This window comes from Grampus griseus, assembly GCF_964374135.1.
Source record: "Grampus griseus genome assembly, chromosome: 6".
NCBI lineage: Eukaryota > Metazoa > Chordata > Mammalia > Artiodactyla > Delphinidae > Grampus > Grampus griseus.
This window is the reverse complement of record NC_139000.1, coordinates 7845181-7858584: the sequence shown is the minus strand read 5'-3', so window position 1 is coordinate 7858584 and position 13404 is coordinate 7845181. Positions and strand designations below refer to the sequence as shown.

At 56.2% G+C, this 13404-nt stretch overlaps 1 protein-coding gene across 1 annotated transcript in view; it reads right to left on the bottom strand.

The window, feature by feature from the left end:
* Positions 1–252: 252 nt before the first annotated feature.
* ENG (endoglin) overlaps positions 253–13404 on the bottom strand; it is a 29754-nt gene continuing 16602 nt past the window's right edge. The window contains exons 3-15 of the mRNA XM_082656818.1: positions 12753–12893; positions 9734–9899; positions 8873–9038; positions 8448–8577; positions 7831–8005; positions 7455–7597; positions 4860–4997; positions 4599–4637; positions 3980–4096; positions 3403–3654; positions 2341–2395; positions 1254–1355; positions 253–1127 (exon numbers count right to left, since the gene is read on the bottom strand). Coding sequence (XP_082512944.1) covers positions 1003–1127; positions 1254–1355; positions 2341–2395; positions 3403–3654; positions 3980–4096; positions 4599–4637; positions 4860–4997; positions 7455–7597; positions 7831–8005; positions 8448–8577; positions 8873–9038; positions 9734–9899; positions 12753–12893 — 1749 coding nt within the window. The 3' untranslated portion in view covers positions 253–1002. The remainder of the gene's footprint in view (positions 1128–1253; positions 1356–2340; positions 2396–3402; positions 3655–3979; positions 4097–4598; positions 4638–4859; positions 4998–7454; positions 7598–7830; positions 8006–8447; positions 8578–8872; positions 9039–9733; positions 9900–12752; positions 12894–13404) is intronic.

Sequence of the window (13404 nt, the reverse complement as noted above, 5' to 3'; positions counted from 1 at the left end):
GTAGGAGCCTGGGCTTTGTGGCTTGGGACAAGCCCCCCCCCCCCCCTCTGAGCCTCAGGTGGCCTGTCTGTGAAATGAGAAGAATGGATTGATGTCCGTTGACCACGTGCCATGCACCACTTTGCAGACCTCCTCGCAGAGAGACCTTGTGATCGCAAATTCTCATACCCGTTTTACAGATAAGGGAACTGTGCCTGGCTTAAAGAAGCCATGGGACCTGCCTACGGTCACACAGCCAATAAGTGGCAGGTCCAGGATTTGAACCCAGAACTGTCTCCCCCCGCAACCCCAGTTTAGGTGCCACTATCCTTCTCTCAGCCCAGCCCAGCACTGGTTTCATGGTCTGATTTATTGGTGGTGAGTATATAGGGGTGGGCCCAGGACAGGCAGCCTGGCTGCCCGGTGGGGGGTCTCTGTGTGACAGTTGCAGGGAGGAGCTAGGCTCCCCCACTCACTCCCAGGCTGGGCGCCGCTAGGCTTCTGTTTCCCCCGCCAAAGTTGGGCCAGTCCAGATGTAGAGGCCGATGGGAGCAGGTCCGGGTGGCTCTGGGCTGGCTGTTTCCATGGAGGAGGCGCCGTCAGCCTGGGTGGGCTGGGCTGAGTCCGTTTTGGAGTTCTCAGCTCCTGCCCAGCCCACGTCACCGAGTACTGGGTCCAGGTTAAAATTACAGGGACTTGGGTTGCTACAGCAATGTGGACATATAGCGCAGCGGACTCTCTCTCCGTGGTGCTGGGCAGCCGTACCCCAGGCCCACTGGGTTTGAAGGTTCGTGCTGGGGTGGGGGGACGCCAAGGTGTTCCAAGCTGGTGCCCCCACTGGCAGCAGGCCTTGGAGAGGGAGGCAGGAGGGGTGGGCACAGAGGGCCTTGTCCATCCTTGCTCGAGTGGAGGGGTTGGGGTCCCAGGATAAGTTCGTGGCCACTGGTTCCCAGCTGGTGGCTGCTCAGTCTCTCCTGTTGGGCGAGGGCTGGCTGGGCGGCCCCCAGGACTCCGGGCTGGGCACTACGCCATGCTGCTGGTGGAGCAGGGGGTGCTCTGGGTGCTCCCGATGCTGTGGTTGGTGCTACTGCTCTCCGAGGAGGCCGGGGCAGCCACCGCCACCACGGGCTCCCGCTTGCCGGGGTGACCTGGGGGCAGGGGCGGAGGTCAGGGCCCCGGCCAGGGCTCCCCACTCCCGCAGAGGCTTCGCCGGGCTCCCCCAGGTGGTGGTGGAGGGGTCCTGAGCACTCATCGTGGGGGCCTGGGATACTCACGCGTGTGCAAGTAGATGTACCAGAGCGCGGCGGTGAGCAGGGCCCCGATGAGGAAGGCGCCAAAGGTGATGCCCAGCACGGCGGGCAGGACGAGGCCTTTGTCTGCGCAACCAAGGGCAGGACAGCTGTGGTCAGCACTGCCGCCCCCTCCCTGCCCCCCTACCCTGTTGTGCTGGCCAGGAGCACAGGCTTCGCTGCCAGTCTCAGCTCAGCTACTGACCCTGACTTCTCTGAACCCCAGTTTCCTCACCTAGCAAATGGGTTCATCACACCCACGCCTGACACTAAGCCGTGGTTGCTATGACCATCCACCCGGAGGGCCCAGCCAGGCCTTTGGGCCATGCCTCTGCCTCCCAAGGCTGGTAGAGATGCATTTTTAGGGAGGATGCATGGTATAATCTGAGCAAAGTGTGAGTGGGGCCGGAGAGTCCGAGTCCCGCTGTGTGCCCTTAAGTCAGTGCCTGCCCCTCTCTGAGCCCTATACCATGGTAGGGATAAGCCAGAGCACCTCTAAGCTCTGCTCTTGGGTTTTCCCAACCTTCACTCTTTCCACACTCCCGATCCCTGTGTGACTATGGGCCAGGCAGCCTCCCCTTAGGCCTCTGAGTTCCCATCCCTGCAATGGGGTCATTAGCCTGCCCTGTTGGTTGCAGGCTGGGTGTAGGGGCTCCATCCAGGCCCAGGTGGGATGGCAAAGAGGCAGATGCCTCTCCCACCTCTGCCTTCAGTGTCAGGGACTCTTCTGCCCAGGCTGGAGGGAGCTGGGCTGAGGGCTGAGGCGTACCCTCCACAGTAGGGGCCTTAAGGAAGGTGAGGTCAGTGCTGCCCCAAGTCTCATCCTAGGAGGCCCCATCCCCCGCCCCCCAGCAAGGTCAGCCAGCAACCTTGGGGATCAAGAAGAACCAAAGGCCTGGAACCCGGGCCCACGGGGTGGTCACGAACAAAGGCTCTCCATCTGGAAGATGCAGCTGTGGACCCTACTCTCTGGGGTCCTCCCTGCTGTGTGCCTAGACCCATCCCTCTGGGCCGTCCATCGTGCCCCACTCTGACCTCAGCCCCTGGAACCCTGGAGAGACTTAGAACTCACCATGCAGGCCAGGGCTGACAATGTTCAGGCGTGTGGAGACAGTCCTCTGGACGTCCTTGGGGAGGAAGAGGACACAGTGTGTGACACAGCCTTCGACAGCAGCTTCCAGGCTTACTCCCTGCCTCTGTGGCCCTGGCCTGTCACAGCCCACCCTGGGGCCTTGACTCTGAGCCCTGTCTCCACCACCTTCTGGCTGCTGCTGGAATGGTTCTTGTGAGTTGCTGAGAGGGGCCCAGCTCCCGTGAGGATGATGGGGGCACTGTGTCCATCACCCTTGTGAATGCCTGGGTGAGAGGAGCCAGGTCAGCCCAGAGGCCCAGGCTCACTGTGGCTGGGGGAGAGGCCCACTCAGGAGCAGCCTCAGGGGCTTCTCCAGCTTCATACAACCAGAGAGGCTTTTAATCCTGGAGACGCTTCTGAGTGCAAGGGCCTGGGGATGACTGTGTGAGTGTGCCCGGGGCTGAGTGTCTGAGAACAGTATCCACCGGAGGGTGAAACGTGACCAGTAAGTGCAGAAGATCAGAACTTTGTGTCCTTTGTACTAACCCTCTTCCCCGAGGTCTCCTGTTTGTTGAGATTACACTGGTGATCATACTACATGGATAGATGGGTGGGCGGATGGATTCCTGGGTGGAGAGATTGATGTATGACTGGGTGGGAGCGTAGAGAGATTGATGTATGGCTGGCTGGCTGGGGGACTGGGCTGATGGAAGGACTGTGGATGAATGACTGGGTGGGATGGTGAGAAGTAGCAACTGATAAATGGATGACTGGATGGGATAGTGGGAAGATGGATAGGTGACTGGGTGGGATGGATGGATGGATGGATGGATAGCTAGCTAATGGTTGCAGCTGCATACCCTACCAATGTCCAAGACACAGCCATCAGAAGGCTGTAGGGTGGCAGAAAGAGTGCCCTTGGTACCCAGAGGCCACGCGCCTGCCTGTGGCTGTATCTTTCGCCCACTGGTCCCACATCCTCATGGTCTATCACATCCCTTCCTGAAAACTCCAGACCCGGAAGCCACCCTTGAAGCTGGGCTTAGCCCTGCCCCTACTCACCAGGGACCAAGTGCTGAGACGCAGGGCTACAGTGCAGCTGAGGATGCCAGTCGTGGGCATGGGCACCATGTAGCCACGGAGGAGGAAGCTGAAGCGCATGTCGCCACCAGGGCTCGGGGACAGCAGGCTCACACAGCTGCTCTTGGCCGCCTGGCTCTGGATGAGTTCCACAATCTCCATGTCAGGCCCCAAGTTCAGCTGGCAGCTGTCCAGCTGGATCGTGAGCTCAGGGATCGATGGGGACACGCTCACCTGCATGGGTAGGAAGGGGGACGAGGCACGGTCAGTTACTCTTAACGCTCTGCCCTGCCTGTTCTCATGAACTAAGCTAGACTCATTCTAGAGTTCCCGCTCCAGAACCTTGACGGTGGAAGGACAGTCGTGGGCCTGCCTGGAGCAAATGAGGAAGAAGAGGGGACATTCCAACCAGTGTCTGAGCTCTGCCTGTGCTCTCTTCCCTCCACCAAGCACCATGGGGGCTCCCTCCTCCCTCTGGGAAGTCAAGTTCCATTGGGTGGAAAGAAAGGCTCTGAGAAATCCCAGGCGTTGGCAACGCCTAAGAGGTCAAGTCCAGTACCTGCACAAAGCCCTGCTGCCCCAGCTCGATGGTGCTGGAGGCCTGGAGGAAGTGCGGGCTGAGGTAGAGGCCCAGCTGGAAGGAGAGGCTGTCCATGTTGACGCACTGCACCTTTTTCTGTGGGAGATGGGAGGGGGGCTCGGTCAGTCGGGGAGGCACCCAGCCAGGGAGGTAAGGGGTGGGAGCAGGAGTCATAGTCCAGAGTTGTTGCCTGACCTTCATCACCACCTTAAACCACCCCCCACCCCAAACTGAGATTTATCAAGAACTTGCTCTGCACGAGACCCGTGTGAAGTGCTTTTCATGCGTCCTCTCAGTGATGGCTCATCCCGTATGGGGATCCTTTCCTATGCCACTATTAACAGGACCTTTGGGCCCAGAAAGCTTATGTGATTTGCCCAAGGCCGCACAGCCGATATGTTCATGAACCCTCTGACTTGAGAGGCTGAGAACATAACCCTAAACAGTACTGCTCCCGTTGCACGGAAGGGGAGACTGAGGCACGCTGGAGACACATTGGCTTGCCAGGATCAGGGCCTGAGTTTCCTGAGGCCTGCTCCCTCCCAGGCCAGGAATGGACCCCGGGACCAGATGGGTTAGCACGGTGATCATCCCTCACCTGCTGTGGTGACGAGCTTGACAGGAGGTTGACGATCACCTGCAGGAACAGAGCCAAGGAGCTGGTCAGAGCCAGAAAGGAGCCCAGAGGGTATCCCGCCCAACGCGCCCATTTTTGTGGATGGGGAGACTGAGCCAACCAATGGCTAAACTTGTCTTCCTACTGAGCATCACACCCGCTCTCCCAAACGCCCCTCAGCCTGGAAGATCCAGGGGGCACCAATTAAGCCGGCCCTGATACCTTTCCCACCACAGCTCTTACCTCGTTACTGATCACATTTTCTGTCACTATCATGCCACAGCTGGAGTAGCCGCTGCGCAAGACAAGCTGGTCATCTCTGTCCTCAGCCTGGCAGCTGGAGTCCCAGAAGGTCAGGCTCGTGATGGTGCACCTCAGAGTCTGGGCCAGGGTTGGGGGGTGGGGGGAACGGTCAGGAGGCACGGGGCTCCCGGGGGCCTGTCAATCACACCCCAGCACCAAGGACTGACCACCCCCCAGGGGTCCCAAATCACAGCCATGCCTCTGCTCCCTTCCCCATTTTTGTTAGTTTTCATCATCCCACACCATTTAAGACTACTTTTCCTGAACTCGACAAACACTTTTGTACTTAGCAATAAGATCTGTGACATCATGAGTGTTTCTTTCTCTACAGACATACATACTCAGAGAAATTGTGTGGCTTTGTTGGTTTCTTTTTTCCTTTTTTTTTGGCCGTGCTGCCCGGCATGCGGGATCTTAGTTCCCCCTGCAGTGGGAGCTCAGAATCTTAATCACTGGACCGCCAGGGAAGTCCCTTCTTTTCCCCTCATTTTTAACAAATGGCATCATACCGTCCTTCATGCTTTAGTTTGGTTTTCTCACTGAACAATAAATCACAGACATCTTTCCGCATTTATACTATAGATCTACAACATTCTTTTTAACTGGAGTGTAATGTTTCAAAGATCGATGGATTACAGTGTATACATCCAGACCTCTTGGGACAGGACAGCAGTAATGCCAGCCATCGCTGGTCCCTCCACCTCCCAGACATCTGTTTGGCCATGCAGAGGCAAGGGAGGAGGGGGAGATGGGCCGCAGACAGGTGGAGCTTCACCTAGGCCCCAATACCCCACACCCCACAAATGTAGAGTTAAACGTCATTCTAAAAATCCCTGAGAACGTGCATGACTTGTCAAGGCTCTGGCAGAGGGAGTTCCTGCCTCGGAAAAACTAGAAAAAAAATCACAAAGGAAAAGATGACCAGCTAGGATGGCCCAATGTTTTCAAATGTCCAAAAAATTAAAAAACCCTCTGGCCAAAATTTAAAGAACTCTAACAAACTGGGAGAGATTGTTTCAATAAGAATGATGGACAAAGGGCCACAAATGTCTTTCTTCATGTAAAAAGCTAATAAAAATCATCAAGAAAAATACCAAGTTACAACGCACACAGAGACTTTGGTTACTATCAGTCGCACGAAGCCAAGCCCAAACTCACTACTAATCAAAGAAGTAGAATTCAAACAAGAACAGAGGGCTTCCCTGGTGGCGCAGTGGTTGAGAGTCCGCCTGCCGATGCAGGGGATACGGGTTCGTGCCCTGGTCCGGGAGGATACCACATGACGCGGAGCGGCTGGGCCCATGAGCCATGGCCGCTGAGCCTGCGCGTCCAGAGTCTGTGCTCCGCAACGGGAGAGGCCACAACAGTGAGAGGCCCGCGTACCGCAAAAAAAAAAAAAAAAAGAATAGAACACAGTGTTCCCACTCTCACATCAGCAAAAAGTTTTTTAGACAAAAAATAATTTTGGGAGAGAGTCAAAGTGTTCTCATTAATCAGCAATGAAAATTGGAATCATCTATTGGAAAGCCGGTTGGCAACATGTATCAAAACTTCCAGAATGTTCACTCATTTTGACCCAGAAATCTCACTAATGTGGAAACCTATTCTAAGAAAATAATCCTATTTAAAGAAAAATTTCATATGCACAATGACACTTTCTGCATATTTATAATATTACAGAATTGGAAACAACCCAAATGTCTAACGAGGGGGGAGGAGTTAATTATGGCATGTCAATATCATGGGATTGGATGTGCTTTTAAAGTGATGTTATTGGGGCTTCCCTGGTGGCCCAGAGGTTAATAGACCATGCTCCCAATTCCAGGGGCCCGGGTTCAGTCCCCGGTCAGGGAACTAGATCCTGCATGCAAGCCTCAACTAAAGATCCCACATGCCACAACTAAGAGCCCACCTGCCGCAACTGAGACCCAGCGCAGCCAAATAAATAAATAAATGTTAAAAAAAAATCAAAAAGTGATATGATTAAGTACATATGTCAAAGTTTTAAAAATACATTAAATGAATATAGCAGGAAACAGACAATTGCATCCAATATGATTACACTGTATAAGAAATACACAGAGAAAACATTCCAGAAAGAAATCCACCAAATTGTTGGTAGCCATTGTCTTTGGATGGGGTGATTGAGATTTTCTTCTAATTTTTTCCACATTTAAAAAAGCCTGTGTTATTTTTATAATAAACACCTTTGTTCTTCAATTAGGCAGAGATCATACTGTATAGATATTCTAAGTGGCCACTCAGCTCAGCCTCCATTTAGGATTAATAAGGACGCCTACCTAGTATCTATTTATTGAGCACTTACTGTTCCACATCTGGCTGGGTCGTCAGACCTCATGTAATTCTCACCACACGGTAGGGACCATTATCAACCCCATTTTACAAGTGGAAAAACGGATGCTTGCCGAGGGATATGATTTGTCCCCCTGCCTGGATTAGGACCCCAAGATTCTTGGGCTAGAGGAAGGACCAGTTGCCCATGCCAGCTGGGCCGGAGGTCAGGAGTTCCCTTACCGAGATGAGATCTTTGTTGAGTACCAGCGTCATGACGTCGTCGGAGCACTTGGGCTGGATCAGGGACAGGAGCAGCTCCTGGTTGCAGCCCTCCTTGGGAGGGGTGGTCTGGACCGGTGTGGGTGAGGGCTGCAGCCCACTGCCTGCAGGGCAGCAGAGGCAGCCGGCAGACAGTCACTGCGGGCTCGCTGTGCTCTTAAGCACTAAGCACTTCTATAGCTAGGTACTCTCAGTGTCCCCGAGATGCAGGTGAGGAAAATGGGGTTCTGACCAGCGGACGCAACTTGCCCAGCACACACAGCAGCTGGGCGTGGCTACAGATCCAAGGGGAGGGCAAGGGAAGGGAGGGGGGCGAGGAAGGGATCCGGGTGCTCACCACAGCTGGGTGCCCTCAGAGAGACGACACTGGCCAGAGGGAGCTCCACAAAGGACGCTACTACACTGGCGTTGAGCCTCCGGGCCTCCTCCAGCAGGCCTTGGGTTGTGTTTGGGAGGTGGAAGCCAGGGATGTTCTTCTCCGGAAAGATCTTGAAGGAGTATTCACCAGTGGTCTAGTGACAGGGAGAGAGGCAGAGCAGGGAGCTACAGACACAGCCAGGGGGCACACGGCCTGGCGGGGGCACCTGCAGGCCAGTGAGGGTCTGCCAGGCCTCGATCCTGCTCTCTCCTTCGCTCCTGCTGTTTCCCCTGCCTGGGCCACCTCCCCTCATCTACTGGTTCCTGTTCGTCTTTCAACTCAGCTTGGAGTTCACCTCTCCAGGAAACTTTCCTGACCCTGTGGGCTGGGTTAGGGGCCTCCCTAAAGGATCATGGAAGACTTCATGGAGGAGGTAACATCTAGGTGAAGGTCTGAAGGAAGAATAGATAGTGCACAGAAGGAGAGGTTGGGGGCAGAAGGATCATCACGTATAAAGCCTCAGGGCTGGGGCGATGGTACAGGGAGTTTGGTTTCTTTCTTTGGGGAGCCTTGGGGAGACCTGAACGGGGTCTCACCCAGATCTGCATGTTGTGGTTGGCGTCGATGAGCCAGGACACGTAGGGTGGACCCTGAAGGATGAGCACGGCGGCGTCGGGATCCCTCGAAGCACAGCTCAGCTCCACCTTCACGGTCACTGTCCGGGGCCTGTGGGGAGACAGACCCCCGCATCAGAGCTGGCGGTAGTGCAGGGTGCAGGGGGCGGGGTGTGGAGGGTTGGTGCTTGACCTGGACTTGCGGGGCAGGGGCAAGACCTGGGGTCGGGTGGGCAGCGACTGCGGTCTTAACCTGGTGGGTCGTGGGTCCGTGGGGTGGACGAGGAAATGCGCGGGGCCCCGAGATAGGTGGGGGTGACTCTGACCAGGCCAGGGGCGGGGCTGAGGCTTGGACAGAGGCGGGGCTTTATAAGGGGTGGGGCTGGGGGGGGGGCGGGCACCCTTACCAGGCCTCTGGGCCCGGCAGGACCCTCAGGATGTGCGCCTCCTTGTGGCCAGCCACACCTTCCAAGCGGCAGCCCCGGACGGAGGCCTGGGCGTTAGGGCTCCATTCGAGTGTGTGGCCCATGTCCTTGTGGGGTTCCAGACTGCAGGAAGACGGTGACCTCGGGGCTGCGGAGACAAGCGCAGTTATGTCTCCTCCTCGAGCAGCCTGGCATCTAATACAGACGCCCACCCTCAGCCACAGAAATGGTGGGGGAGGCAGGATGGAGGAGCAAAGAGTGAGGGGCATGGGGGGACCGGGGTTCAAATCACCCCTCCACCACTTACAGCAGAGGGACCCAGGGGAAGTCCCTGGCCTCTGTTTGCTCATCTGTCAACACAGGGTTAATTTAAGGTATGAACTCATGGCATAATGCTAGGGAGGCAGCCCTGCAACCACCAGCACATCATCCCCCTTTTATCTTTCTTATAGAATTTACCATGACCTGAAATTATAGGATTTGTTTGTGTACATGTTTATTATCATCTCCCCACCACAGGGCCGGCTCCAGGAGGGCAGGGTCTGGGTCTGTCCGCACAGAGTCCCCAGATGCCTAGCATAGGGCTTGCTGCCTAGTAGGTGCACAACAAATAATAAGAAAGAGCTGCTTTTATAGTTCAAGAAACTCACAAAGAGCAGCAATTTCACATTTGGTGAAGGGGTAACTGCTGTCCTGAGAGCGCGCTGACTTGCTACGTGTGACCTGGGGCAAATCACATCCCCTCTCAGTGCCTCGGTGTCCACATCCGAGGAGTGAGCCAGAGGAATCCACATTCCTCCAGAGCCGAGTCCTGAACCCAGAGAGGCTGTCGGGGAAGCTGACCTTGGTCCAGACGGAGGAGGATGCTCTGGGGATTGTTCAGCTCAGCAGCAGAGGTGATGGGGCCCTTTGTATCCGCCCAGTTGAGGAGCTCACCCTTGGTAGTGAAGGGTGGCAGCTGTGTGGTGTTGACCTTGGTGGGCTCTTGGAAGATGACCAGGTTGGGGTTCTGGGGAGATACGTGAAGGCTCAGGGTGCTGTTCCCGGGCCTGAGTCCCCTCTGTCCCATGCAGGAGGTCAGGAGCTAATCTGAGGAGGCAGCGGTTTGGCCGAGCAGAGGAGGCCAGGCCTGAGGGTGCTGAGGCTGGTGGACCTGAAGTTAGCTCACAGTCCCCTGACGAGGGCTCCCCCAGAGCCGGATCTGCCCATCTCCTTTCTACACCTGAGGAGCTGGATGGACACACAACCACGTGCCTCCACCTGTGCAAACATCACCCTCACACCCCGCCATAGGCATCCTCATTCAGCCCACACTTAATGACATCTGTGGTCACTGTCTGTTCCCCCCACAATCTAAGGTCTGTGAGGGACAACGCCTGCCTCGTCCACCCCTGCAGGGGACTTGACACGTAGTAGGCACTGAGGAATATTTGTCTAACTTCGTGCTGGGCCTTGGGCCCAGCACTGGGATCCTGACATGGCAGCTTCTCCCTGATGCCTGGCACACGGCAGGTGCTCCCTGCACGTGGGAAGGGAGAAGGCAAGAGAGAAGAAATGGATGAATTCATGAATGAATGAAGGACAAACAGGGGTGGTCCCTGCTCTGGGGGATCTTACCATCCAGAAACTAGTCACGCCTCAAGTCATTTGAAACACAGAAGACAGAGCATATTATTTAATAAGAAACAAAGGAGCAGGACACGTCCCCTGGATGGGCAGGGATGAGAATCTGGGTGGCTCCAGCACCTCACTGCCTCCACTGCCCACGCCTCAGGAGAGACTCTGCTGGGCTGGGGAAGGAAATAGGAAAGACTTCCTGGTGTAGGTACTCTGGTGAAGTCAAAGGGTTCAGAGGAAGCTGTTGGGGCCACAGACTCAAGAGAGGTCCTTTTCCCTCTGTCTCCAAAGCCAGAGGCACTGCGCTGAAGCAGCAGCAGCATAAGGGCTTCAGGCTAGATACTAAGGGGGACTGCCTGACAGTGGCAAGAGGCAAGACACCATAGAATGGTCCACCTGGAATGGAGCAGGACTGTAACAGGGAGGCAAAGCGCTGAGCACCTGGGTGAGGACCCAGCGGCCGCCCGCATGGAAGGGCTGGGGCAGTGGATGAGAGCTGGAGAGTCTGGGGGCGGGGGGACTTCCACCCATCTGACCCTCAGGGTCAGCTCTGTAAGATGGGGATGTAATAGGGGTTAAAGGGCAAGGCGTTTCTCAGTCTGCTGGCGCTGGGTCTGGCACAGAGGCCTGCGCCCCCGTGAGGCTCTCTGTCCCTCCAGCAGCGTCCCGGCTCCGGCTGCGGGGGCCCGGCTCCGGAAATTGCGGGCCGAGGCCGCGCGCGGCTCCGGAGGCGCCCCCGGCCCGGCCCCCCGGCCGTGTATTCTTAGCGTGGGTTGGGGGAGGGAGGGGGAAGGAAGGCTTGGCGGAGGTCGGAGCCGGCGGCTGCTGCGACCTTCCGGCCCGGCGGGCGGGCGCTTTTCACGGGCCCTGCGTCACCCGGAACCCCGCCGCCGGGCCTAGATCCCGGGGTTGGGCCGCCAGGGCGTCCGGGAATGGGAAGGGGAAAGGGGAGAGTCGAGAGGAAGGAGGAGCCGTGGCGGGATCTCGCTTTCCCGCCCTGGGAGCCGAGGGATGTGCCGCGTGGGGTCGGTCGGCTCTGCCCTCCTGGTTGGCTTTCGTTAGGCTTGCAACTTCCCTCCCAGGGCCGTCCGGGCTGGCCAGCCCCGTCTGCCTCTGTGCTGCCCCTGCCGCCAGTCCCGCACCCCCTCAACTTCTCTCCGTGTCTGGGCCCGTCTCCCAGGCAGCCCTGGATCTGGGCCTCTCTTCAGGTCCCCAGCTCCTCTCTCCCGCTGCTGGAACTCTGTGGTCTCTCTGAGAGTCTGTCTATTCCTCTCACAACAGGCCCACCCTCTTTCCGTTGTCATTTTTCTTCCTGTGTCTCTCTCGCATTTGTTATCTTTGCTCTCCCCCGGGCTCTAGCTCCCTCCCCTCTGCTTTCTCTGGCTGTAAACAACAGCTGCTCGCATCTGGGGATCACCTCCCAGGGCCTTCCATGTGGAGGGGGCAGTGCCGTGGTCCGCCCCACCTCCTCCAGCCCTGAACTTCCTTTCTGTGGGTCCCGGACAGTGGACCTCCTCTCTCTGGTGGATGTGTCTGACACTTACTATCTGAATTTTTTTTTTAATAATTTTTCTCCAACTTAGGCCATGCTAATTATAGCAAATCTTGCAAATTCAACAAAGTTTAAAGAACAAAACATATCTTTCCGAATCCCACTCCCCAGCCATAAGTACTGTCTTGTTTTGTTTTTCACCAGGGAATTCCCCATAACTACCGATAACACATTGTTAGGTTTCTTTTGTTTGGTTTTGGTTTTGGGGCCACTCCGTGCAGAATCTTAGTTCCCTGACCAGGGATCAAACCCGTGCCCCCTGCATTGGAAGCGTGGAGTCTTAACCACTGGACGGCCAGGGAAGTCCATCATTGTTAGGTTTCTTCCTGGCCTTTTTCGTCTGCACTTAAATATTTTCAAATTTATGTCTTGTAACTTTCTCAAAGACAGTGACAAGGTTATTTTATGGGACTATCCTCAGTTCTCCCACTGCACATATGGGAAAACTGAGGCTATGAGAGGGGATTGGAGTTGGCCAGGGTTGCACATCAACCTGATTCCCATCTCCAGGTTTGGGCTCTTTATCCCAGGTTCTGTTGCCCTTTGCGTTCTCCCGGTCAGGGCCCCATGGGATTCACCAGGCAGGGCCCTGGTGAATAATGTCAGAATGAAAACGAGAAGTAGGGGACCCTGGCCCACAGACGTGGACAGCAGGCCCGTGCCTGAGGCTGGGGCTGGAGGTAACACACTCACGTAGGCCAGGTGGAGTGGGATTCCCGGAGCCTGCAACTTCAGGAAGATGGTCTTGTTAGTGCTGAGGACCAGAAGCACCTCTCGGGGCAGGGTGCCGTTGTGCTTGGATGTCTGCAGAGTCAGCTCCAGCACTGACACCTCCTGGAACGGGGGCAGGGGAGAGACAAATACAGAGACCAGTCAGATTGCACAGGCTGTGCCACCAGATCAGTAGTGACGACTCATTTACTGTAAGCTTCCACTCCATTCTCCCTGCCCAGCTTGTCCACTCCTGTCTCCCAGAGCCCAGCACAGTGCCTGGCCCTCAGGAGGTACCCAGAAAAAATATTTGCTGAACAAATGAAGGAGATGAGTCCCAGCAAATCCAAGGAGATGTTTCTTTAAGGGTAGCGGGGAGGGATAGATTGGGAGTTTGGGATTGACATGTACACACGGCTATATTTAAAATAAAATGCCTTGGGCTTCCCTGGTGGCGCAGTGGTTGAGAGTCCGCCTGCCGATGCAGGGGACACGGGTTCGTGCCCCAGTCCAGGAAGATCCCACATGCCACGGAGCGGCTAGGCCCGTGAGCCGTGGCCGCTGAGCCTGTGCGTCCAGAGCCTGTGCTCCGCAACAGGAGAGGCCACAACAGTGAGAGGCCCGCGTACCGCGA